The 26,388-nt window shown below is 51.0% G+C and overlaps 1 protein-coding gene across 1 annotated transcript; it reads left to right on the forward strand.

Annotated features, from left to right (window-relative positions):
- The first annotated feature begins 222 nt into the window (after positions 1-222).
- On the forward strand, positions 223-25,588 carry Atp1a2 (ATPase Na+/K+ transporting subunit alpha 2). Its single transcript, XM_003466562.5, has 23 exons — positions 223-396; positions 4,944-5,048; positions 5,183-5,242; positions 6,823-7,026; positions 7,410-7,523; positions 7,786-7,920; positions 8,622-8,739; positions 10,363-10,631; positions 11,595-11,793; positions 11,919-12,028; positions 12,212-12,346; positions 13,048-13,237; positions 13,348-13,523; positions 17,180-17,316; positions 17,703-17,853; positions 17,946-18,114; positions 18,320-18,474; positions 19,068-19,191; positions 19,388-19,533; positions 19,653-19,783; positions 22,365-22,466; positions 22,613-22,704; positions 23,617-25,588. Exons 1-23 carry the CDS (start codon positions 385-387, stop codon positions 23,643-23,645), a joined length of 3,063 nt encoding a protein of 1,020 aa, XP_003466610.1. The 5' UTR covers positions 223-384; the 3' UTR covers positions 23,646-25,588.
- Positions 25,589-26,388: the final 800 nt, after the last annotated feature.

Consider the following 26,388-nt stretch of genomic DNA (forward strand, 5'->3'; position numbering starts at 1 on the left):
TCCTGAGCTGACTGCTCCTGAGAGCCACATTCCCCCCGCTCCTGGCCTCCCTTTCTCTCCTTCAGTTGTAGCTGCCACAAGCCAGGGAGCTGGGGAAGCCAAGGGGGACAAAAAAAACCCGACAAAATGCACCATCAACAGGCCAGTTGCTAAAGGGGCGGGAGGGGAGGAGTCCTCAGGGATCCTGTTTCAACAAACGTTTCTTTCCGAGGAAGGGAAGGCGGGGGTAGGGGGGAAAGGGACCTATTTAAAGCTACCCTGTTGCTCCGGCTGTCTCTGTCTATCTGCCAGGGTCTCCAGGCGGCTGCCCCAGACAGGCAGTGTGGGCTTGGGAACCTCCTGTGACCTCTCCAGCTTAGGTCCCCTCAGCTGCTCTGCCCCAAGATGGGTCGTGGGGTGAGTATCCCCAAAGAGCAAGGGGCTGCTGTCTGGTGGGGAGGGGGCAGCAGAGAAAGGACCAATGGAAATGGGTGCGAGGGAAGAGGGGAGAGGGAAGCTGAACCAGAGGGAGAGTTTGAGCTGGGAACTAACATTTACCCACATACACAAGGGTGAACAGGTCACAGAGCTCGCAGGGCCCAAGTGCTCCCCTCTTCTCGGCCACCTTGCACTCCTCCTCCAGGCCCACCACCCACTTCTCTGTGTGGCTCCTCTGGCCACATCTCTTGGCATTCCAACTGCAGGCACTGTTACATCTCCTGCCTCTGCTACCCCGTGAAATATTTCTTCCTCTACAAGTCGAGTCTGAGCCCTGAGCCTGAGAGCATGGTGTGGTCCAGCCTGAGGCTGGAGAGGAGCAGAGAGCATCCCGCTCCCGGGGTCACCAAGAAGCAATAGGGGCCCTGCATGCCAGGACAGATGGGGTGGGGGAGAAGAGTGAGGTGCCCAAGCCATCCCCCACCCCTCCGGATGTCCCCAGCAGTCCTGGGCTCTGGGCCATGGCATTTGAGGACTTTCCCAAAAGCTGGTGAGAGCTTCCCCTACCCCATCCCAGTCAGGACTCTGCGTAAGGCTTTCTGAAGCCAGGCTCTGCCAAGGGAGAAGATTAACTACCATGTGAGGACAGGCAGGGATGGGGCTTCTAGTTCTTGGAAATGAAATTCCCACATGGAGAAAAATGACCCAGTCCTTTTAAATACTGTGCCTGGCAGCTTTCCTTTTGTGGAATGCTGGCAGAAAAGGGCACGGAGGGAGAGGGTACAAAGAGAGAGGGCACCGTGAGCCATGGGAGGGTGCAAGGAAGTCTGTGCCTACAGAGAGCTCTGGGCCTGGCGGGAGTGAGCAAGTGCAGGCTCCTGCACCAAGCTGAGCAGCTGGGAAATTTCTGAGCCTGGATGCTGAGTTAGGATGCTGTTCCCGAGAACCTCTGTGTGTGTGTGTGTGTGTGTGTGTGTGTGTGTGTTTATACAGGTCCATGACCTCATGATTCCCATAGGCTGGAAGTGCCACAGATATCTACAGGTGAGCACCAGTGCTTGTATCTCAGCAGGCAAATCTGCGCATGTGCAAGTCTTCAAGCACACATGAGCACAGATGTCACGGTGAAGTAGAGGACAGGAGGGGCCATGAGCCGGCCTGTCCTTAGGAACTGCCTATGAACTGTGTGTTTCAGAGGAAGAGGTCACAACCGTGGGAAGATACATTAGGCTTCACCTTGACATCTCTTGTTCCCCCGCTGAGGTGCAGAGCTCTATGGTGAGGCCACAGCTGAGCAGCTCAGGCAGGTCCTCCACCCTCCACCCTCCAGGAGAGAAGAGGTGGGCCCTGACCTGGCTCCATCGTGGAGCAAGGTGGACCCAACTCAGCAGGTCCTGCCTGGGAGGCAGCTTTACCTTGACTTCTCCAATCCGTTCCCCTCTAACTGCCCTGCAGCTGTCACTTCCAGCCCCAGCAGCTGCGGGTGAAGCAAAAGGAGGAGAAGCAGATCTCTCAGTTCAGCATGAGTGGTGACAGCGGGTAAAGTGGGGACACATGGGCCCTGGAGCTCAGAGTCCTACCTAAGGAGAACCCTGAAAAGGGAAAGTCTCTGCCACTCATACCCATTCTCGGGTTTGTTTCACCTGCTGTCCCTTCTTCCCCATGTCTGCTCCAGAGCAAGGCCTAAGTCTCAGCACATCACTGAGTGGCCCTGAAGGGCAGCGTGGGAGCTGGGGGAAGGGACAACACTGGTGGGAGGGAGCCGGGCCTGCTCCAGCTGCCACAGAGAAGCTGAGGCGGGGTGGGGGAGCCCTGGCTGATTTCCAACTGCCCCCACTCTGTCCCAGCCTCTGGCTTTCTCAGAAAGAACTCTCTGTTCTCCTTCAGCATTCAAGACCAGAGAGACGGACTTATGGATGGGGGAGGGAAGAGCAGGGAGAGGAAGGGGGGGTCCTTGCTTCCTTTTTCTTCTTTGCCTGGGCAGTCACTGGCCCCAAATCTCTGCAGGCTCCTGGCTGCAAAGCCTGAGATCTTTGCCAGGACAGGGGGAGTAGGAGGGGGCAGTGTATCCTAAGTTCTAGGCCTATAGGAGGACAGAGTGGATGCTTGGGGGAACAAGGTGCTGTATGGAGCTGCTAAAGTCAGCCACACCCCAACGTAGCAACGGGCATGGATCAGCAAGGCTTTTAGCAGCACACACTTGATTCTCTTTTCATGGACCTTGTTTTACGTCTGAATGTACAGAACTCCTCTGGGCTCCGCTCCTTGGCCCTAGCCCCAGGCCCTTGTCAATGCACACCTAGGCTCCGCCCCTATTCCCAAAGCTCCGAGGGTCCCACTGAAGTTTACCCACGCTGGAGCTCATTGCTTCTGGTCCCTCCATTGTTTTCCATCCTTTCCTCAGCCCTGCCTTGCCAAGGGTACAGTTAGTGAATCCAAAGCATTTCAATCTATCCAGTTAAGTCTCTGACTTAGGAATATTCGAGTTGCAAACCTTCACAGGTATACTATATAAGACTCACTTCTGAACGAATCCAAGTTATAGACAGTTCTCCAGGGATGGAACTCGTAAGTCAGGTACTTACTGTAAATGAACTCTCTTAAGTCACCTAGGGAAAGGAGAAGTAGAAAGGTCCCCAAGCTCTTTTCCATTCCTGTTGTTGGATGACATCAGTCTCCTCAAGACGATGAGTGTTTAGAAGGCCCAAAATAGGTTGAATTCATAGGTGCTTCAGAGGGAGACACACGCACGGTTTACTGTCACCTTTTCTGAGAAAAGCATTGCTGAGTAACACAGCCTCCAAGAGCTCATATCTTTTTAGGTCATTTTATCTTGAGGACAAGTGTCCACCCTGTACTTATCTCCCACTCCCAACCTTGCTCCTGATTTTACTGCTTAGATTTCTGTTTCCTCACAGTACTGGATTTGTGACCTCTTACAGTCAAGGCAGCTGCTACACTCCTAGCACTTTAGTGGAGTAAAAATGGCTCATCATGGAGCACGGAATAGTCAGGACAGCAAAACTATTCCATATGATGCCTCGGTGGTGGATACATAGATTGCACATTTGCCCAAACTCAGGATATACAAATTCAGGAGTGAGCTCTAGTGTAACCCATGGACACTGGTGGATGCCATGTAGTCCACCACTGTAATAGATGTGTAACAAATGTAACGCTCGGATAGAGGATGTTGAACAGAGAAGGAGGCTGCTCACGAAGGAACGGAACAGGAGAGACGTGAGAAGTTTCTCTACTTTTAGTTCAGTTTTGTGAATCAAAAAATTGCTCCAAAAACAAAAAGGCCTATTTAAAAAAAAGTCTACTTTTTACAACTAACCAACCAAACCCATCCCCTCTAACACATAATCCTGAAAGTGCACACACATTGGCTTTGATCCCACCACTCTTTATGGGTCGAAAAATCACACCGTAGGACAGAAGAACTCCTTCCTGAAAGCCTAGATTAACTTTTAGGATCCAGCAAAGTCTAGAGGCACCGGGCAGAAACCAAGCAGCCCTTCTGTGAGGAGGACACTGTCTACTGAGGAAGAGGGAGGCTAGGAGAGAGGGATGAAGGCATCTGAGATGGGACCATCCTCAGAGTTAGCCACGGCCCCCAGCCTGCCCCAACTCTTCCCAGCCCATAGCTCCAAGACAGGGTCCCCTTGGATGGAGAAAACCCATCCCTCTCCCCAAAACTTTCCGGTGAGACCCTGGAAACCTAAAGGAAGGGAAATGTTGGCCTCATGAGGCTACAATTAAAATGTCCTGATGCCACCAGACGACGCAGGAATTACCTAAGAGTTATACAAGTTTTAGTATTAGATTTATTCTTCAATACAACTTCTTAAATTTCCAGGCAAATGGAGTTCAGTTCCCTTCTTACCCAATTGTGCTTCAGAGCATTGAGTTCCATGTGTCACCCCTTTCCAGTCTCAGGGAGGCCTGGCCAGCTGGATGGAGAGAGCTCCATGTACCCTGCATTTCCATTTCCTGGGCACACTCTGACCCTTCAGTTACTAACTTCTCACCCACTGGCCCTATCCTTTCTGCTTCCGCCACCAGACCCTTTTCTCCTCCCAGTTTTACCCCAAGACTCTTACTCTCCCAAATTCCTATGTCTGCATCTCTCTAAGTATAATGGTGTTGAGCAAAGACCTTCCTACAGGGTGCTTCCAGTCCCTCACCCCATCCCCAGCCCTGTCAGCTCGCTTCCAGAATTCTCCTAGATAGCATACGACATGGTTTTCAAAATTGGAGGATGTTTTGAATCTAGCAGCAGCATCCTTTAAGAAAATCTTAGCAGAGACCCCTTGACCTCCCTGAACCTCAGAGTGGGGATCAGAGCTCTGCCAACAGTCCGCAAACTGAAGAAGACCTGGGGTCCCTTTTCCCCCTTGCTCCTTCTCCCCAAGATAATCAGTAGCTTTGAACTCCACCCCCAGTGCCTGGTCACCCTGGTTAGCTGAGGGGTCACAGGCCAGCCCGTCCCCATGACTCTGTGGTCCCCCTTCCTTCTGCAGGCCGGTCGCGAGTACTCACCTGCTGCCACCACCACGGAGAATGGGGGCGGCAAGAAGAAACAGAAAGAGAAGGAGCTGGATGAGCTGAAGAAGGAGGTGGCTATGGTGAGGCCCACAAACCCCCTAGTAGGGCCACAGAAGAGGGGTCGCGTGCTCAGACAGCTGCCAGTGCCCCCTCCTGTGTTCCTCACTTGATCCTGAGCCTCCTTCCCCAATGTAACTCCACTTCTCTTCCCCAGGATGACCACAAGCTGTCCTTGGATGAGCTGGGTCGCAAGTACCAAGTGGACCTGTCCAAGGTGAGCAGGTGGATTTCCAGGGAGGGGACCCAAGAAGGGAGACCGCCTTGCAGAAGTGGGTGGGTGAACCTGAAATCCACAACACAACATTCTTTCCAGGGGAAGAAAAGGGCCCAGAAATAAGAACCCCCCTCCCCCCGCCACCCCAGTCACATGGCTAGCTGGTGGCAAAGCCAGAACTAGACTCTGGAGCCCTGCTTCCTAGAACAAAAGCTCTCTCCCTGTGTGGAGCCAGAACTGTTTAGAACCCAAGTCCCCACTGCCTCAAGGCAGGGCTTTTCCCCTGACTCCCACTCCAAGCAAACAGTGACACCTACATGACTAGGGAGGCCCCTCTTCCTGTTATGACAATGATTTCCTTCTGCTATATGCTACTTACCTGGCCCTATGATAGACACATTATGTAAATTTCTCTAATCCTTACAACAACCCTGACATAGGTGTGGTTGGCCTGTTAATTAAAACTAGGAGATTCACATGTAGCATCCCAAGGTCAGGTAACAAGGAAGTGGCACAGTCAGGTGTTAAGCCTAACATTTTGGGATGTTAAAATATTGATAATCTGATGGGCACGATGGCACATAACTGTAGTCCCAGCTACTTGGGAAGATGAGGTAGGAGGATCCCTTGACTTCCTGAGTTCAAGACCAAGCCTGGGCAACAATGAGAATTCATCTGAAAAAAACAGAAAGAAAACATGTTAATAGAAAACTTCATGGGTCAGTGTCTCCTACACTCCTTCCCAACGGCACTTCCTAAAATTCTGTTCTCTCATTCCTATATCTTGCTTTATTTCCCTTAACAACACTTTTCACCTCTGTCATTAATATATACCTGTTTGTTGGGTTTATGATCTTTCTAGAGGGCATAAACTTTTGGTTGTGTCTATCTCTGGATCCCTCCTGGTGCCTGGCATAGAGTAGATATTTAGTACACATTTATTAAGTACATGAATGATACAAGGATGCGGAGGTAAGTAAGAAGCTGTCCCTGTTCAAAGGCTAGTAGAAAGGAAAAATGAATTCCTAAATCATATGTCAAGTGTCACCTCTAGAATCGAGCATAGGATATTACGAGGACCCAAAAGGGGACACGGGCATCTGATCTGGTCTGGAGGCCAGAGGAGCAGAGCGTGGTCAGAATTTCTATGGAAAGCAGCAGGTGATGGCCAAAGTTGTGTGATCCTCTGTGATGTAGGCTCTCCCTGAGGACATGGTGAAAGGGAGAACCTGGAGGAAGAGAGCCAGGAGGAAGGAGCAGATAAGGTGTCTTTCTTCCTAGGGACCTAATTCAGGTTGCCTCCAGGGAGGTGTTGTGGTGTTATGGCCCTAACCAAAATGTGTATCAAATCTAAAATCAGAGGTGAAATGACAGCCAAAGTCCTCCACAGCCTTCAAGCCCTCCAAGTCCCCTCACAAATGCCACCTCCTCTGTGGAGTTTCTGCTGGCATTCTGGTCTTCTGGCAAAGTGGGGCTAGGTCCATCTGGACATTGCTCCCTGCTGAGGTGCCCTGGGGATGCAGTGGCAGGCATGTGGGTCCTGCATCCTTAATCTCATGCCTACCTGCCTTGCTCCCTAGGGCCTTACCAACCAGCGGGCTCAGGACATCCTGGCTCGGGATGGACCCAACGCCCTCACTCCACCCCCCACAACTCCTGAGTGGGTCAAGTTCTGCCGTCAGCTGTTCGGGGGCTTCTCCATCCTGCTGTGGATTGGGGCCATCTTGTGCTTCCTGGCCTTTGGCATCCAGGCTGCCATGGAAGATGAACCATCCAACGACAATGTGAGCCACATGCCTGACCGCAGACCAGCCCATAACTCTGTCCTTCAACTCTAAACCCTAAATATAGTGGTAGGGAGAATACAATATCCTCATGTCACAGTCCCACATCTTCCCTGTACCTCAGACTGAAAAGGGGTGAGGGTGCTATCCACATCTATAAAGCACCCCCTTTACACAAGCCCTCAGTGAGTGAGTCAGGCTCTTCCTGCACTTTTCCCCCTAGGGAAATCAAGTAGTGAATGATCAAGGAAGGTTGGAGAGAAGGGTTCTCCCCTACCACTCTCAGTCCTAGGCGCAGACAAAGGTCTGGGCTCTCTCACAGAGGAGGCACTGAGTGCTTGGGGAAGCAGGGGCAGGTTCCTCACACTCTCCTTTCTTACCAGCTCTATCTAGGTGTGGTGCTGGCAGCTGTGGTCATCGTCACTGGTTGCTTTTCCTACTACCAGGAGGCCAAGAGCTCCAAGATCATGGATTCCTTTAAGAACATGGTGCCTCAGGTAGATGGTAGGGCTGGGCTTAATCCATCCAGGGTGGGTCATAGGTTCCTGGGATGATTCAGATTATTCCAGTTCAACACCTTGTGCTGAGATACAGACAGAAAAGAACTGCCCACCCCAGGCTCACACCAAGGACCTAGCTGTGTTGCTAAGGATGTGGGGGATCTGTGTCCCCCTTGGTGGGGTTGGAGAGGGAGCCAGCAGCTGTTAAAGGTGGAGATGGAGATGAGCGTTTCCTGAGCTGTCCATGACTTCTCCACAGCAAGCCCTTGTCATCCGGGAGGGAGAGAAGACACAGATCAATGCGGAGGAAGTGGTGGTAGGAGACTTGGTGGAGGTGAAGGGTGGGGACCGTGTCCCTGCTGACCTCCGAATCATCTCTTCTCACGGCTGTAAGGTGAGGAGCTCACACCGTAGCACATAGTTTGGTCTAACAAGCAGGGTGTATTGAGCTTAGAGAGACCTCCATGGAGATTTCAATTAGGAGACCTAGTTCCTAATGCCAACCCCTCCCCTCACCTCCCAGCTGAACCTTCTTTCAGCCTGTGGTGTTGCGCATGTCTCCTTGTATGTCTGCATTATGAGCACTCTATGCCCTGGGGATTTCTTTTATAGCCACTTATAATCATCTCTCAAATACCAATTAGGTGTCAGATGTTTTATATATGTTCCCCTATGCTATCCAATTTCCCTTGGAAAGAATAGTGTCATTGTGTAGAGCTCCTGCATGTGACCACACAGGTTGTGCCCTGAACAACCCTGGCAGGTGCATTCCCATAGACTACAATGTTGGTGGCGCCCCCTGGGGTTGTGCAATGCAGTGATTTTGTTTATATCCCCTATTGTACAGATGAGTAACCAGAGGCTCTCTTGGTAAAGTAAGTAATCAATCTTGAGTTACACCAAAAGTGCATAAGAGCCAGGATTCCAAACCAGCGCAAGGGCAATAGCTGAGTAATGCCATAAATATGTGATGAGGGCAAGTGTAATTTTGTCTGTCAGGTCACAGAGCTTGAGTGTGGCTGGGCCCGCTCAGGAGAGACTCTGAGCCATGCAGTGTGGCTGCCCATCTGACTATTATGTGCCCTTCTTTCTCAGGTGGATAATTCATCCCTAACGGGCGAATCAGAGCCCCAGACCCGCTCCCCTGAGTTCACGCATGAAAACCCCCTAGAGACCCGTAATATCTGTTTCTTCTCAACCAACTGTGTGGAAGGTGAGCAGCTGACCTGCTGGCGTTCCCCTCATCCCGGTCCAGTGGCGAGAAGAGTCTGAATCCTGACTCCTCAAGTTAGGATCAGGGACTGTGATGGCCTCTTTTGGCAAAACCTCTGCCACAGAGGAGGTCATGGATGCATAGGGGACCCTGAATATTACAGAAAGTATCTCCTCTGGAGAACAAGCAGCGTATTGGCAAGAGGCAGCATGATGCCCCAGGAAGGTCACTTCCCCACAGGAAAATCTCCATTCTGTCCACCCCAAGGCTCTCAGATATTGGGTGACATATTCATGCACATACACACACACACACACACACACACACACACACACACATACACACACACTCACGTAAAGATGTCTGAGACCAACTTTGATTCCTAAGAGCTTTTGAGGTAAACTGATGCTTTCTACTGCTTGTGGTCCTAGCCAAGTTACTCTCTGTGACCAGAGCTCAGGCTAGAGGAGGGTAGGTGAGTGTGTAGTCTTTCTTTACGAGGAGTTATGGCGGCCTGTGCCAAACCAAAGTCTGCCTAGATTGCTCAATCCCTGTGCTGGATTCTAGAGATGGACGCTGGTCAGTAAGAACTCCCAGAGCCCCCAACACATAGAGACAAAAATCTAAGCACTGTGGTGTAGCCAGTGAACAAAGTCAGGCTGACTCAAAGGAATGGAGTGCAGAGGGTAGGAGAGGGAGGCCTGATTAGGCCACAGGCCTCAGTGGGGGGAGAGGAATCCTTGCACCCCAGATGCACAGCCTTCCCATCACCCATTTCTCCTCAGCACAGTATGTGTCTTTGGGGCTGTTTTCCTCCTTCAGCAAGTTGGGATTACAATGGCACCACACATTAAATTTCCTAAATTTTTAATGTGCTGAGGTTCTGAAATTTATACTACATTTCCTATAATTGATTTGTTCAGAAATGCCGACAAGATATTTCTATTGCTTGTCCTGCTGTTGGCTTTGAAGAGAGGGAAAGAGAGGAAATGAAAGGAAGATTTTTGTGTGCCTAGTATGTGCCAGGCACTGGTCTATGTGCATTACATCCTTAATCTCATTGAATTATTAAAACAACCCTTAGGTAGGATTTCAAGCAAAGATTCAAACACAGACTTGACGGATTCCAATATATGCTCTTTCTACTGGATACTTCCTTTCCCAAAGAACCCTGTGATGTACCCAAAAGTTAGCAGTTGCCTACCTTCTTTCATAGAGATTCTTCCCTTACCTTGAGAAACAAGATCTTTAGAGTACAGTTCACTAAATAATCCATAAGTGCTTTCTTCATGTTCATAATATATTTTGGGGTAATACAAAGTATGAGATTTATCTTACTGAAATGCCACAGGCAATATTTATTTTATTTATTGGATCTCTCCAATTTGAACTTGGAGGCAAGGCTTTTCCTCAGGCACCCAAATACAAGAAAAAGGTAATTTGCTGCTGTGTTGCATGTGGGGTTGGTGATCTATGCAAGAGGGTGCAAGCTACTTGACATGGACTCTAAGATCTAAATCTTTGGTCCCTTTTCTCTGTGATACTCTTGTTCAGAAAGGAGGCTGAGACTGTAGTCCCTGGTATCCCTAGCATACCAACCTGGTATCCCTTCCTCTGCTTCAGGCACCGCCAGGGGCATCGTGATTGCCACAGGTGACCGAACGGTGATGGGCCGCATAGCCACTCTCGCCTCGGGCCTGGAAGTTGGGCGGACGCCCATAGCCATGGAGATTGAACACTTCATCCAGCTGATCACAGGGGTGGCTGTGTTCCTGGGGGTTTCCTTCTTTGTGCTGTCCCTCATCCTGGGCTACAGCTGGCTGGAGGCCGTCATCTTCCTCATTGGCATCATCGTGGCCAACGTGCCTGAAGGGCTTCTGGCCACTGTCACTGTAAGTAGATCTGGCTGAAGTGCCACCAGGGTAGGATCTTTCCTTGAGAGGCAAAAGACACGGCTGCTTGTTGTCATTCAGCGATGTTTTTCTGTGGGCCCCTAAAGTCACTTATCAGATGTGTGCCAGACTCAGAGATTATCTAATCCATGACTTTGAGTGTGAAAAACTCTCAGGTCAGCCTATATCTGGGCAATGGCTTTTCTTCTAGCACATATCATGGTCACCTTTCTCAACACCTATGTTCCCACATCCCCCTCAAACCCCCTCAAACCGGGCCTTATTCTGGCCAACTCATCTGTCTGTAGAGGCCCCCTCAAATGTCACCAGTGATTAACTAGAAAATCCAGTGACCTTTTCTCAGCTCCTATCCCTAACTCTGCTGCTGAAATGGATACTTCTGTCCACCTTCCTAGAACTCTGTCCTTCAGCAACTACTGTAATGTATCATTTTCCTGCCTGGCTCTCTGCTCTTCTCTGTAGGCCTAGGATGAGCCATCTCCTCCTTTCTCTGTGGACAGCCCTGTACCCTCTCTGGAGCTCTAGTCAAATATTTCAATGTCTTGAGAGCATTTAACCTGACTATATACCTATGATGTCAACTGAACATGTCCAAAGTTGAGCACAGGCACTATTTCCTCCTGGATCCTATCCACTGTGGGACATGGTTATGGAAGAGCACAGTCTGTGGGTCCTATAGCACACATGCCACAGCAGGCACATGGAGCCCACTCTGCAATGCTAAGAGTTGTTTTTTCTAAACTAAAACATCAGTATTTAGGGTTTAATTGCAGTATTGACTCTTTGCAATAAGTAAGTGGACTTTGGGTTGCAGTTTGGGTGCTTAGTCTCTGAAAGGTTCACTACTTTACCTGGTCCAAGGTAAAGTCGAACTACTGTCTAGGGATGTGGGCTTCTGTAGTTCTAGGTGCACCCTATCCTATTTTCCTCTCTCCCTACCAGGTGTGCCTGACGCTGACAGCCAAACGCATGGCACGGAAGAACTGTCTGGTGAAGAACCTGGAGGCGGTGGAGACGCTGGGCTCCACATCCACCATCTGCTCAGACAAGACAGGCACCCTCACCCAAAACCGCATGACTGTCGCCCACATGTGGTTCGACAACCAGATCCATGAGGCTGACACCACTGAAGATCAGTCTGGTGATTATGTGTTCCAGATGGAGTGAGGGGGATTTGAGGGGCTAAGGGGACCCTGAGCATAGCTGGGGGTGAGTTAAGGGCCATAAAAGGGGACCAAGCTCCTGTTCTCCCTCATCGATTCCCAGGGGCCACATTCGACAAACGGTCACCTACATGGACAGCCCTGTCTCGGATCGCTGGTCTCTGCAACCGAGCTGTCTTCAAGGCTGGGCAGGAGAATGTTTCTGTGTCCAAGGTAGGGGTTAGGCAGCACACCTGGGCTTGTCTGGGAGAGGTGTCGAGAGTCCTCATGGAGCTGATGCCCAGCTCTCCATCTCACTCCCTGTGGCTGCCTGGGGCTTCCACGCCTCCTCACCTGCTCCTCCACTACCTTCCTCTCCTCACTGTGACACTGAACTCTCTTCTTCCCTCCTGGCAGCGGGACACAGCTGGCGATGCCTCTGAGTCAGCTCTGCTCAAGTGCATTGAGCTGTCCTGTGGCTCTGTAAGGAAGATGAGGGACAGGAACCCCAAGGTGGCAGAGATTCCTTTCAACTCTACCAACAAGTACCAGGTCTGACTGGGCTGGTGGGACAGAGGAAGAGAAAGGACCAAAAATGGGGGCATGGAGGTGGGGGATTAGACAAGCCAGAAGGAAGTAATGGAAGCACCTGAGGATCACATCCTCTTCCTCCTGCTTCAATCCCAAGACAACTTGTTTGACTTCTGGTCTGGTTACAATCACCTGCTTGCTAACTTCCGCAACCTTCTTACGTGCACTCTGTGGCCCTCTCCATTCTTCTTCTCCTAGCTCCCCACCTACTGGGCATAGTCCTCCAGCTCTGCAACCCCTTTTAATAGAAGCACTCCTCTGTAACTCCCTTATGATATCCCTGGGCCTCTAGGTACCTGTTCATGCCGAGAATAGCCACAGCCATATTCTGTGTGAGCCATGGAGGAAAAGCCCACTCTAGGCCATTGTGGGGTGATGGATGTGACCACCTGGGTGTCTGCAACCTGCCTTAAGTGTTATGGATAGCTCTTCTTCAAATGAATGGCTGTCCTGTGGAAAAGACTCAGGTTGCAACACTGGGACTATGAGCAACTACCCCTCCACGCATGGAGATTCTCCCTTTGTTGAGTCTCTGGTGGATGGACATTAGTTTGTTACCAGAGATGGCTTTACCAGCCGCTGCTCTGCATCAGACCATATGCTGGGTAGTGGAGCCATCAAGGGAAGCATAACCCCTCTGTCACTGCCTTTCCTCTCTCCAGCTATCTATCCACGAGAGAGAAGACAGTCCCCAGAGTCACGTGCTGGTGATGAAGGGGGCCCCAGAGCGCATCCTGGACCGGTGCTCCACCATTCTGGTGCAGGGCAAGGAGATTCCTCTGGACAAGGAAATGCAAGATGCCTTTCAGAACGCCTACATGGAGCTGGGAGGCCTGGGGGAGCGTGTGCTGGGTGAGGTTCGGGAGCAGGAGCGAGGCCGCACTTCTGCAGCCTCCCTGGGGTGAGGGGCATCCACACAGCCACTGCGCTGCTCTGACTCCTCGTTTCTGTCCTCTACCAAGGGTTCTGTCATCTGAATCTCCCTTCCGGAAAGTTTCCCCGTGGCTTCAAATTTGACACAGATGAGCTGAATTTTCCCACAGAGAAGCTCTGTTTTGTGGGGCTGATGTCTATGATTGACCCACCTCGGGCAGCTGTGCCAGATGCCGTGGGCAAGTGCCGAAGTGCGGGCATCAAGGTACCCATCTCCCTCCTCCTGTCTGTCCTGCCTCCCTTGTGCTGAAGATCAATGCATTGCAGCAGCTGAAGCCCTAGCAGATGCAGGCTCCCAGGCGCTTCCTTCCCATGGAAGCAGCATCCACCTGCAAGGAAAAGTGAATCCAACCTTGCCTGGGGCTCTCATCCTCTCCGTTTTGCTCAGAGAAGTCCACTTCCCACATTCAGCTCAGTCCACCCAGGCATGCAGCCATACCTGCATGCAGCCCTTGCCTTCTGATTTCAAGTACCATCTGCACCCTGACTCAGAGACAGGGTAGTCCAACCCTTCCCAGCTGCTGCCCACTCTCTCCTACCATTTTTGGGAGATCAACAGGCTTCTGTCTGCTCCCACTCACCCCATCACCTCATAGACTGCCTCCCCCTTGAGCACATCTCACCAGTTCACCCGCAGTTGTTTACTTGGCTCCTTGGAGCCAAGTTTGACCTTCACTCAGTGTGTGTTTATTGTTTCACAACTGTGTGTCAAGCCCTGAGCAAGGAGCTGCTGGCCTTAACAAACCTCCATTCTGTCTTGGTGCTCGCCTCCTTGTCCTCAAGGCCGCTCTTTGCCACCACTGTCCCTTTTCTGGTCGCCCACTGTGATACTGTCACCCGTTCCTAGTCAATACAATTCAACCAGCGTGCTGAGGGCCAGGTCCTGCACTTAGTGCTGGGCACACAGATGTCAAGACATGAGGCCTGGCCCCTTTGTCCCGTTGTCTCTCATGGGAAACAGCCTGTTACAGAACAACCATAACACTCAGCATCCATGGGCGCCTACTCTGGGTCAGAGGCTCTGAACCTGGGCAAATTTTTGGAACTTTTCCACAAATTGAGCATTATACTAAGCACTGAATCTCTGTGATCTTATTTAACCTCCTCAGCCACCCTCTGGGTGAGCATGCAGTACTTTTTCTTTTATTCACAGAGAGAGAAACTGAGTATTATGCCCAAGGCCTCACAATTAATAAATCACAGAGCCAGGACCCAAAGGCCAAAGCCAGTCAAGCAACCATTCCTTACCCACACCAGAGGACTTGGCTCTGTGTGAATTCTGAACCCCATAACCTCCGTCTCTGAAGTGCACATGATTCCTCCCATCTGGAATGAGCAATTGGAGCCAGTAGACAGCTTTCCCTGGGTAGAACTGCTGGGGGTGCACATTGGGAATGCAGAGCATGGTGGGCTGGTGCCATTGCCCGTGCCCGTGCTCTTGCTGGGTCACAGCCTCTCACCATGATGGGAGCTCTCACAGAGCAAGGACTCTGTAGGATTTGGGAGCCTGGAGCTGTTAATTCTCCTGCGGGGAACTGGATGGTGCTTGACAGCGGCAGTGCTATTTGATCTGGGCCATAAAGGCTGAAGAGTATTCTGTGGGGCAGTAAGAGGGGGAGGCAGGCAAGACCAGGGAACAGCGCGTACCCTGACGAGGCCACACTGTGAGAGGGCATGTGAGTCAGCAGGGGAGAGAGGGACAGGAATGCTGGGGACAGAGCCTGAAATGTTGGGTCAGGGCCAGTTGGAAAGACGTTGCTTAAGTGCTACATTTGCCAGGGCTTTTATCCCATGAGCCACAGAGGGCCACTGACATCACAGGTCTGGCTTTAGAGCTACCTGGATGGAGAAGGGACTGGATTTGGGGAAAAGCTAATGCCAAGGGTGGTAGGTAAAGAGACTATTCGATAGTTTAGGTAAGGGATGGTGCCCTGAACTAGGACAGAGACATGGAAAGAAATATCTGCACATGGAAATGTTTTGAGAATTCGGTGACCAGTTGGACGCAGGAGGCAAGGAAGGGAGGGAGCAGAGGGGCAGGCATGGTGGGTTGGGAGAAGCAGAATAACAAGTCTAATTTTAACCTGAAGTCTGTAACAGTGGTCCACCTGAAGTCTGTAACAGTCCACAACTTCTTTGGCACTGGAGACCAGGTTTGTGAAAGACAACTTCTCCATGGACCAGGGAATGAGGGGAGGGTGGTAGTGGAGTCAGGATGATTCAAAGGAGCCTGCAACCCAGATCCTCCAAGTGCAGCGTTCATAGGAGAGTTTCTGCTCCTACAAGACTCTGACACCCCTGCCAATCTGATAGGAGGGTAATGCCAGCAATAGGAAGAGGCTGTGGATACAGATGAAGCTTTGCTAGGTCATCCACTGGTCACTTCCTGCTATGTAACCTGGTTCCTTACAGGCTACAGACGGTACTGGTCCACAGCCTGGAGCCTGAGGACTTCTTGTCTATAAGAAACCCAGACAGTAATTCCAAGGAGACTCAGAATATGGTTCAGAAGTCAACAGAGAGAGTTAAGCATGCAGGTTTGAATCTCACTAGCACACAGGTGCTAATTAAAGGCTCGCTGGTACAGTTTATTCTATTGCCCTGGAAGAGAACTGAGTCAAAGGAGCACATATATATAGCCCAGGATAAAACCCTGGGCTAGAACAAGTGGAGACAGGAATACAGAAACCAGCAAGGATACAAGAGGGAGGTGGGAGAGAGCTGAGGTTTGCTGGGCATCTGCCTAATGTCTCTTAATCTCCATGACAACCTGGAAAGCACAGAATCAGCCCTTACATCACGTGAGGCATGGTACTGACTTATCCAGGGTCCTACAGTGGGAAAAGGCCAGTATTGAGACTTAGGTCCCCTGTCCGGCTCTTCCATTCCAGCAGGCTGCGACCCCAAGGAGGCTGGAAGAAGTGGGCAGAAGGTGGGGCCAACCCAGGAATGAATCATGCATGCAGGCCAAGGGGGTGCAGGCTTTCCAGGGGGTGCCGACCAGCATGAATGCTTCAGACAGAAGCATCACAAAGGACAGGGATGGCAGAGATGCCTTTGTATTTCATTTGGGAGGCCAAGGAGCCTGTAGAGTTGTAGGGATTGGAGAGAAGGCTGCGGGACATGAAGAGCCTTCCTCTCAGGATCGGTGAGATTCTCCCCAAAAACTATGCATGTGAATGCCATCCTAGCCCAGCTTTGCTCACTTTACATTGACAATGGCCTCTTAACTGGCTTGTTGGCTGCCAGCCACTCTCCCTACCCCACTCCACCCATTCTGCAGCAGCAGTGAACATTAACAGGGCCAAGGCAGGCATTACATTCTCCCAGCACAGAGGACAATCCAAAGCAGATGAGGAAGGGGCAGAGGCAGGGGCCATCTCTGTCTTAGCCCCACTTGCATTCAGTTACAAAAATGCATTGATTATATTAGACACTAAGAAAATCACCCAGTGCTGGGTCCCTGGGACCTTGAGTAAATTATGGGTCCTCATGGAGCCTCAGTTTTCTCATCTGTGCAATGAGGAATCTGCTAAGTGAAGCATCCTTCCAGCTCTGGCTGCTTCATATTCTAGGAAACCCAAACTCCTGAAACATCTCCTAAACATTCTAATGAGTGGAGATGACTCTCCCAAGGGACATCCACTAGCTTGTCATTCTGTCGTGTTTCTCTCCATTTAAGCAAACACAACACAACTTATCATGTTTCTCCCTTACCCAAACACACAAACTCCATTATTGGGCTGGGATTTACTGGCCCAAGACACCTAATAATCTACCTTTACCTGATTTTGGGAGAAGACATAGGAGGGGGAAAACTCTCAATGGTGCTTTCTGTTCCTCTCTTCACCTTCACACCAGGTGATCATGGTAACCGGAGACCACCCTATCACCGCTAAGGCCATCGCCAAAGGTGTGGGCATCATATCAGAGGGCAATGAGACTGTGGAGGACATTGCAGCCCGGCTCAACATTCCTGTGAGCCAAGTCAACCCGAGGTGAGGCTTTGTGGGAGCACTCTCCACCCAGTCAGCACATCTCTGAGGGCGTTTGGGCAGCATCTCTGGCCTTTAGACTATGACCTCACCTCTGCCAGCTCTGGCACTGATTCCTCAGTTCTGAGTGTGTGTCCAACTGATGAGCTGTGTAACGGTGAAGGTGTCACTGTACCCTCCTGAACTTCACTTTCACAAAGTTAGGGTGGCCTAGCAAACTGCTTATGCCCATGGCTACGGCATGGCAAGGATCAGTGTCACTTCCACTGAGAGAAATGGGAAAACTGAGCACCAAGAGAGAAAAGCCATGAAACAGTGGGGGTGAGGGAACAAGGAAGCAGCGGACGGGTCCAGGCCGAGGCAGTCAGCCATGCCACCCCACCTTCCAGGGAAGCCAAGGCATGTGTGGTACATGGCTCCGACCTGAAGGACATGACGTCGGAGCAGCTGGACGAGATCCTCAGGGACCACACGGAGATTGTGTTTGCCCGGACGTCCCCACAGCAGAAGCTCATCATCGTGGAAGGCTGTCAGAGGCAGGTGAGCAAGGCAGCGGGCAGTGGGTGACAAGGGCAGGCAAAGTTCAGAGCCAAATGGGCTGTCTTAGAGCACTGGAGCTGTCTTCTCCCCAGGGAGCCATTGTGGCGGTGACTGGGGATGGGGTGAACGACTCCCCCGCGCTGAAGAAGGCCGACATCGGCATTGCCATGGGCATCTCCGGCTCTGACGTCTCTAAGCAGGCAGCTGACATGATCCTGCTGGACGACAACTTCGCCTCCATTGTCACGGGCGTGGAGGAGGGTGAGGAGGCTTCATGGGTTGGGTGGTGTCCAGGACGTGAGAAGCCGGCACTCTGCCTCCCAGACCTTTCACCCCAATGCAGGGTTCAACTCAGGACTCCAGGCAGCCCCAGCCTTGCCTTAGCTCCCCTCCCACATAACTCAAAGCCACACATCCAGACTGGGGGTGAGGAGCTCCCTCTAGCCCCCTGCTACCACCCCCACAGGCCGCCTGATCTTTGACAACCTGAAGAAGTCCATCGCATACACCCTGACCAGCAACATCCCCGAGATCACCCCCTTCCTGCTGTTCATCATCGCCAACATCCCCCTCCCACTGGGCACCGTGACCATCCTCTGCATTGACCTGGGCACGGATATGGTGAGGCCACGGTGGGGACAGGACAGGCAGCCACAGAGACCAGTGGGCAGGATGGACCACAGATGAAGGGCAGATCAACTGGGCAGCTGACCAGGCCATGACAGAGAGTTAACTGGAGGATCATAGAATTATATTGAAGATTTTTTATAAGCCTGGTGTGGTAGCACATGCCCATAATCCCAGCAGTCAGGAGGCTGAGGCAGGAAGATGGAAAGTTTGAGCCCAGCCTGGTGAACTTAGCAACATTATTAGAGCAATAATATTATAAGACCTTCTCTCAAAATAAAAACTAAAAATGGCCAGTCATGGTGGTACAGGTCTGTAATCTCAGCACTCAGAAGGCTAAGGCAGGAGTTAGGCCAGCTCGGGCTATATAGTTTAAAGCCAGCTAAACAACATAATGTGGCTCTGTCTCGAAAAATAAAACTAAATAAATAAATAAATAAAAGTCCGGAGATGTAGCTTGGTGTTAAAGCCCAGGGTTCAATTCCCATTACAAAAACAAACAAAAAAGTCACTGCGAATCAGCTATGTGAATGAATCCTGTCATCTCCTGATTCCTGAAACTCCCTCCTCGGTGTCCTGCCACACAGGTCCCTGCCATCTCCCTGGCCTATGAAGCCGCTGAGAGTGACATCATGAAGCGGCAGCCACGAAACTCCCAGACAGACAAGCTTGTGAACGAACGGCTGATCAGCATGGCCTACGGACAGATCGGTGCGCTGGCCTGGGGCTAGGGGAGCCTACCCCGGGGCTTCTTTCTCTAGTGTTCTGGGGGAGAGGAGCCCTAAGCAAAGTTCCAGAGCAGGGGTCAGCTCTCTGAAAGCCAGAAACTTCCATCTCCGCCCTCAGGCACTGGCCCCTTCCTGCTTCTCCTCTGACCCTAGCCCTGCCCTTTGCCCACCTCCTACAGGGATGATCCAGGCACTGGGGGGCTTCTTCACCTACTTTGTGATCCTGGCTGAGAATGGATTTCTGCCATCAAGGCTGCTGGGAATCCGGCTTGACTGGGACGACCGGACCATGAACGACCTGGAGGACAGCTACGGACAGGAGTGGGTGAGTGGACTGGGGAGGTGGGATGCACATTCATGAAAAGGGGGACAGCTGGGACCAGGGGTTCAGGGTGCTGGACTCCCCTCCTCTGACACTGGCTGTGCTCTGCCCGCCCTCCCCAGACCTACGAGCAGCGGAAGGTGGTGGAGTTCACCTGCCACACGGCCTTCTTTGCCAGCATCGTGGTGGTGCAGTGGGCTGACCTCATCATCTGCAAGACCCGCCGCAACTCAGTCTTCCAGCAGGGCATGAAGTGAGCACCCAACCCTACCAGCACCCACCTGCCCAGGCACGGTGCTCTGGGCATAGCCACCGACCTCCCCAGGCTGGAGGTGTGACAGGTCAGGTCACCTCAACACCCTGGCCCAGGTCTGCAGAGGGAGTGTTTGGGTTTTAACCAGCAGGCTGTTTATCCACAGCCAGGTTAGAACTAGGCAAAAGACAAGGAAGGAAAGATAGCGTGACTTCGAGCAAGTCCTAATTTTATCTCCAAGTTGTACTTCATAATCTTTCTCCTTCCTTCCTTTTACATCTCTCTGTACTTCCTTTTTTCCCTCCTTTCTTCCCTTCATCCCTCCTTCCTCGTTTATTCTTCTCTTACTCAAGTGCCACCCACCCCCATCGTCTGTCCAGCCCTGGTTCTCCTGTGCTCCCCACCCCCACTCAGCAGGTAGCCTGGTGCAGAGTGTCACCCTGCAGCGTGAGGTCCGCCTGGGGGTTGTGAGATGCTCAGGCTCTGGTTCTGGCTCCTTACTGTGCGTTGCCAGGTGTGTCCTTTTGCCATGACCCCTGCAATAAGTCCACGCACCCCTCAGCCTCACAACAGAGCGCAGCAGACCATACTGTTTACCCTGCATCACCATAGGTCTCAAGCAGGTTAAATGACTCGATGCCTAAGGCTGCCCAGCTGGAAAGGGCCCCAGGGGCCTGTGTCTGGGGTGCACCCTCCATCATATGGCTCACCAGTCACAGTCTGGCACCCATTAAGGATGCAGTCATTTGTGATTCTAGCAGGCATGGGGATTGAGGCGGAAGACCTCAGGCTGGCTCTTTTCATTTTCTCCTCCCGTAAACAGGGTCTCAATTTGGCTAGGAGAAACTAAGAAATTGGATCCAGGCCTGGGGGCTGGGGCTTTTGGTGGGTCACACCAGAAGGTGGAAACACGACAGACTGACCAGGGGTAGCCCAACGGGGAGACAAATGGAAAGTAACACATAGTACAAGTCCAGTGGGGCTCAGGGAAAGAGTAGAGATGGGGCGACTGGTTAGGGGCAGCCTCGGAGCACCTCAGCCTCCCCGTGGCTCTCTGGTCCCAGAGGTTCGCAGAAATGCTTTCTGCATTATTGCAAAATGCTTGTTGAATGCTCACCTGTGATAAGGAAGCTTGCTAACAGGATGTTAGGTAAAATCCAAGGAGACATACCTCAAAGTAGTGACTATATGTTAACCCACAGCTCTCTTTGGAAGCTATGAATCCAAAAATAAAGTTTAAAAGAGGAAATGGTTGGGCCTGATGGCAAACATCTGTAATCCCAGCACTTGGGAGGCTGAGGCAGGATTACTGTGAGTTTGAGGCCAGCCTGGACTACACAGTGAGACTCCTGTCTCAAAAAACCCCAAACATTATAAATAAAGGGAAATGTATTCATCGCTTATTAACAAATGCAGTTTGAAAGACAAAGCCAGTGAAAATGTGGCCTTTATGAAAGAAAAGCAAGAATATCCTCAGGGGGAGGAGAGTTGGGTAACCACTGGTCTAAGCCTTATAGGGTGACCCACACAACCTCAGAAGGTCCAGTAACACTGTCACTGAACTTTCTGTGTTCCTGAGCTTTCCTGCAATAAGTTTCCATAATTTCCCCAGCAACTCCATGATGTAAGGGTAAAATCTCTATTTTACAGAAAGAGAAACAGCTAAAGAGTTAAACATTGTTTACCACCCAAAGCCAGGAAGTGGCAGAGCTGAGAACAGACCCCACCTGTCCAACTCAGAATCTCCTCCTGAATCTTATCTTGCCTTTCAGTTTCTGACATAGTGGCTTCGCGTGTGTTCCCCACTTAGTTACATGCGACACCCACAGTCTAAAGATTTACAGACTTCCTCCTCCTCAAATCTGTGATGAGCCAGGGCCTATGGGAGAGGCTGAGAAAGCATTAAATAGGCCTGAGCCCTGCACTGAGGGGGCTTTCAAAGCACCTTGCTAGCTAGGAGCCAGGTATGATGATGCACACCCAAAATCTCAGCACTCTGGGAGGTTGAAGCAGCAGGATTGCAAGTTCAAGCCTAAGTGTGGTTCATTTAACAACTTAGCAAGACCCAGTCTCAAAGGAAGACAAAAAGAAAAGAAAAGAAAAGAAAAGAAAAGAAAGGCTGGGGATGTAACTCAGTGCAAAGACCATACATTCAATCCTCAGTACCAGCCTTCCTCAAACAAAAAAAAAATTTCCTGTGTGGACACCACCTTCCAGGCTGGGTTCCTAGAACAATAAAAAGAGTTTACGTTACCTGAAGGCAGGCTCCATGTTGCCCGCAGCATCTCCTCCACAGAGCATATCACCCCACATAATTATTGAATGAATAAATGTATGTGCAAGAGACAACAGTCAGAGATAAATTCAGTAAGCAGAAAAGAAAAAAAAAAAGAAATGCTTTTCTTTGGTTACACAAAGCATAAGAAGAGGATGGTTGAAGAAGACACAGCAAGATGTTATGTGTAACCCTCCTTCATGGGTCTTCTCTCCCCTTTGTGCCCCCAGGGGTTTCCCTGGACCACCACCCCCACCGCCAAGTTTCCTTCAAATGCTACCTACCTTCCTTTCTTTGTCTTCCCAGGAACAAAATCCTGATTTTTGGGCTCCTGGAGGAGACAGCGCTGGCTGCTTTTCTGTCTTACTGCCCCGGCATGGGGGTGGCCCTCCGCATGTACCCGCTCAAGTGAGTGTCTCTGTCAGTGGCCCGAGTGAGTGGCAGAGTGGCACCTTGAACCCCTCTAGGATTCAGGCCAGAGCCATTTGATTCCTACTTTGTGTGACACTCTGCCAACCTCTGATGCTCCTGACACCTTCCTCTGCTGCTTTCAGGGTCACTTGGTGGTTCTGCGCCTTTCCCTACAGTCTCCTCATCTTCATCTACGATGAGGTCCGAAAGCTCATCCTGCGGAGATACCCTGGGGGTAAGCAGCTCCTGGCAACCCCACCCAGCAAGGTCCGGGCCCACAGCAGGCTGCTACTGCAGGCTCCCCGCCATGCTTCACACCCACTAGGAGTCTCTGCTCCCACTGCTTGGTGCCCACAGATCCTGGGGTCCCACACCCCAGGAGCCCCACTCTCTGGAACCTGCCGAGCCTGCCCTCTTTCTCTCAGATTCCACATCCCACCTAATTTACCAGGGGTCTCCCAGGCCCCACATCCCACCAGAATCACTGAGCATCAGAATTACAAAGGCTCTTTGAGATCATCCAGTCTCCTCCATATTTTATGGATAAGAGGAGGAGATACAGAGGTGAATTGATTTGCTCTGGATCTTAGAGCAAGGGGTAGTGGAGCTGGCCCCAGAACTCAAGCCCCCTGATTCCCAGGGTCCACCAACCAGTTGTTTCTCCCTACCCCCAACAAGCATTTTTGATCACTTACTGGGTTAAAAAGGTCCAAATCAAACATGGCTCGTGGGTAGTGTCTCGTGGTAGTATTTTGTGTGTCCAGTACTTGGGTGTGCATTGTCTTTTAACTGGCCTGATATCTAAAACATAGGGGTCTTTACATAAAACCTAAATTTGTGACTTCCAAAAAATCGAGACAGATGTCAAAGCCCATGGCCACATTTCTTCACCTCACCCATGGCCAGCTTCCTCCTTGGACCTGCGCTGGTTACCTAAGGCATTTGCACTTCAGCTTCATCTGCTCTTGCCCCCCCTCCCTGTGCTGAATGCATGGGCTCCTGCAGGCAGGCTGCCTCTCCCTTCCTGCCTGCTGGCTCTCCTCCATTCCCTTCCCTTCCCTCCAGCGGCTCCCCAATCTCCTAAGAGCCTGACCTCTTTCTTCCCCTGGAGTTCATGCTGCACCCCTCTCCCCTCTCTCTCTCACAGGTTGGGTGGAGAAGGAGACATACTACTGAGCCCTTGGAAGGAGGACCAGGCACGGGAGACGGGGTGTTCTGGAGGTGTTGCTGGGATGGTGATGGGGAGGGGTGGAAAAAGATTTGGGGAGAAAGAATGAGACAGCTCAGCAGGCTAAGTTGGCAGGGGTAGGCAAGTAGGCCCCCAGAGTTTGCTCGGTAGCCCTAACTGTGAGCACTCACATTAGACCCACACCCCTTCCCATCCCACTCCACTGTTGTCTATTTTCCAGGGAACTGAGGGCTGCCCCAGCCTTCCCCATGCCCTCTATGTTCACCTTCACCTCCTACTGAAAACGATCAACACCCAAAGGCTGGGACCTGTCTAATCCTGAGAAGTAAATTCTCCGATCACCAGGGTCCCTTCACATCTCTTCTTTTTGCTTACACCCCATCTTAGCTTCCTGCCTGGCTCTGTCCCCCCTGCTTCCCCTCAGACCTTGAAGTCATGGAGGCACTTCCTTCAGTGCAACAGTCTGAGACTAGAATGGGAAGCTGGCTGGAGAGGCCAGGCCTGTCTGCCAATCAAGGCTGGTCGGGGACTTGGAGAAGAGAGGTGGGTGGGAGGTGGGGGTGCTGGCTGGAAGAGGATGACAGCAAGGGAGGAGAAGCAGAAAAGGACAGCTGTGGTGCCAGTGACCCCACAGATGTTGGAAAAGTCTTTAGTCTTCTGGTTAATAGAACCTGCTCTAGCCCTGTGTTTTACCACAGGTAGATCAAATTCACTAATTCACATCTTCGCAGAGCAGCAGCAGAGATAGGATGGGGAGGTAATCAGGGGAGTTGCACAGAAACACACTGTGGGCCTCTCAGCACCCCCACAGGCCCTTGGCTAACAGCCCTCTTGGTCCATGGGGCCAGATGTCACAGAAGGTACGGCTGTCTCGAACACACCAACAATGCTAGATCCTTGGGCACTCCATGCTGTTTTGAGGCCACATATAGCTGCCCGTCCTCTCCCAGGGGCCCCTCCCCCAACCCCTTCCCTTTTATGCCCATCACAATGAATCTGCATCATTCCCGACACTGCCAAGACAGCCTCGGAAAAGGAGCTCCCTGGCCACTGGCTGGAGTTGAGGTGGAGAAGTTCCCAGAACATTCCTGTCTTCTAGGGAAATGCAAAATCAGCTTGGGTCCTGACTTGGTCAGAACCTTTGGATAACAGAGAAAATACATTAAAGACCTGCCTTTGACCTCTCAGGCAGCAGGGCCACTCCAGCCAGGCAAGTGTCCTTCACACCGATGAGCACAGTGTTGGAGAGGGAGTTAGTTTCAGGTTCCTATATAGGTTGGATACTTTTTTCACTTTCTTCCCTCCCTGCCTGTCACTTTTGCTCTGTAGGCAGCTCTGCCCATTCTCAGCCTGGCCTGGAAGGCACTGAGAATGTCCTGCACAGCGAGGCCTCAGTGAGCCAAGCTAGCGAGAGACCCTAAGGAAAATGGGAAGCCTAAGGCAGAGAGAAGGGAAGCCCAAGAGACACAATAGATCAGGCCCAGCAGCAGCATCCCAGTAGCTATGATTTCATAGAACTGGAATTTTGCTTCATCAGAAGTACCTTGAAATAAGTGAGTCGTTGCCTTGGGTTGAAAAACTAACCGGGATACCATATTTATTTGGGCCCGATTAATTTGCAGTTATTGACTGTGGAAAATGTTTATCTCTACGTGATTGATAAAAATGGCTTTGATTTAGTAAATTAAGAACATTAGCAACATTGCTAGGGATGGCATATTTAGCCTACCTAAAACAATACTTTTCAGGCAATTTAGGAATATCCATTTAGAAGTAGCAAGTGCATGGGCTAATTATCACCAATCCTGACATATTTGTTAAAGGAACATCTGCAGCAGGATCATTCCTGATGACCTTCTGTAAGACATTAGTTTGAGGCACTACATGTGTACTTGAGAATAATAAAGTTGCATTTCTCTATGAAAAACAATTCTTAATTGGTTTCTGTAATTCATCCTCATTTCCCTCCCAAACTGTGATATTGAAATTAAGTGCCATGGCAAGACTTGGCTTATAAGAGAGTCTCAAGGAGACGACAGGTGTCAGAGATAGGAAGAAAATGATCTGGTAGCAGATGGTGCAGGTGGACAAAGCTAAAGGAGAAGTTAAGTTGCAAAATAACCTAGAAGAAAATAGAGCAGGAGTCATGTTTCTCCTGGCGAGTCCCACCCTGAAAACCACAAAAGGTGTGTCCAAGACACAAAAGGACCTGTGAGTCCATGAGAAGCCACTTCTGCTTTGTTCCAAACCAAACTCTGGGCACTGTCACCATGACAAAGTGGGGAGGGAATTGGTGGAAATTCACCTGAGTAGTAAATGTTGGTGACCTTCCTGAACGGACTGCGTGTGACCGCAGAGGGACACTTGTGTACTCCGAGGGAGGGTACAAGGCAAGGTCCCTGGGAGTGAAAGATGGAGAGGACAGCTCTCACAGCGGCTTTGAGGTCCTGCACGTGCACCTCAGAAGAACAGAAGTTCTTTCTTACAAGAGCAGCGTTTCGGCCCCTTTATTATAACTCTACCAGAGGCAGCGATGGTGGTTGTCCCTGTAGTGACTGTAAAATGTCCAACTTTTATTTATAAAAGTTTGATTAAAGGAAACTGATTGGAGTTTCCTTTCATCTCAGTGGGGGTCCTTGTTCTTGATGATGTCTCTGCCAAGAACACGGGTCCTTCACGTACCTGGTGTCCTCAGGTCAATCCGATCACTTCTTAGACATTGTCCCCTCA

Source organism: Cavia porcellus, unplaced genomic scaffold (assembly GCF_034190915.1).
Source record: "Cavia porcellus strain 051 isolate PalLab524CR breed Dunkin Hartley unplaced genomic scaffold, mCavPor4.1 scaffold_7, whole genome shotgun sequence".
Classification (NCBI taxonomy): Eukaryota; Metazoa; Chordata; class Mammalia; order Rodentia; family Caviidae; genus Cavia; species Cavia porcellus.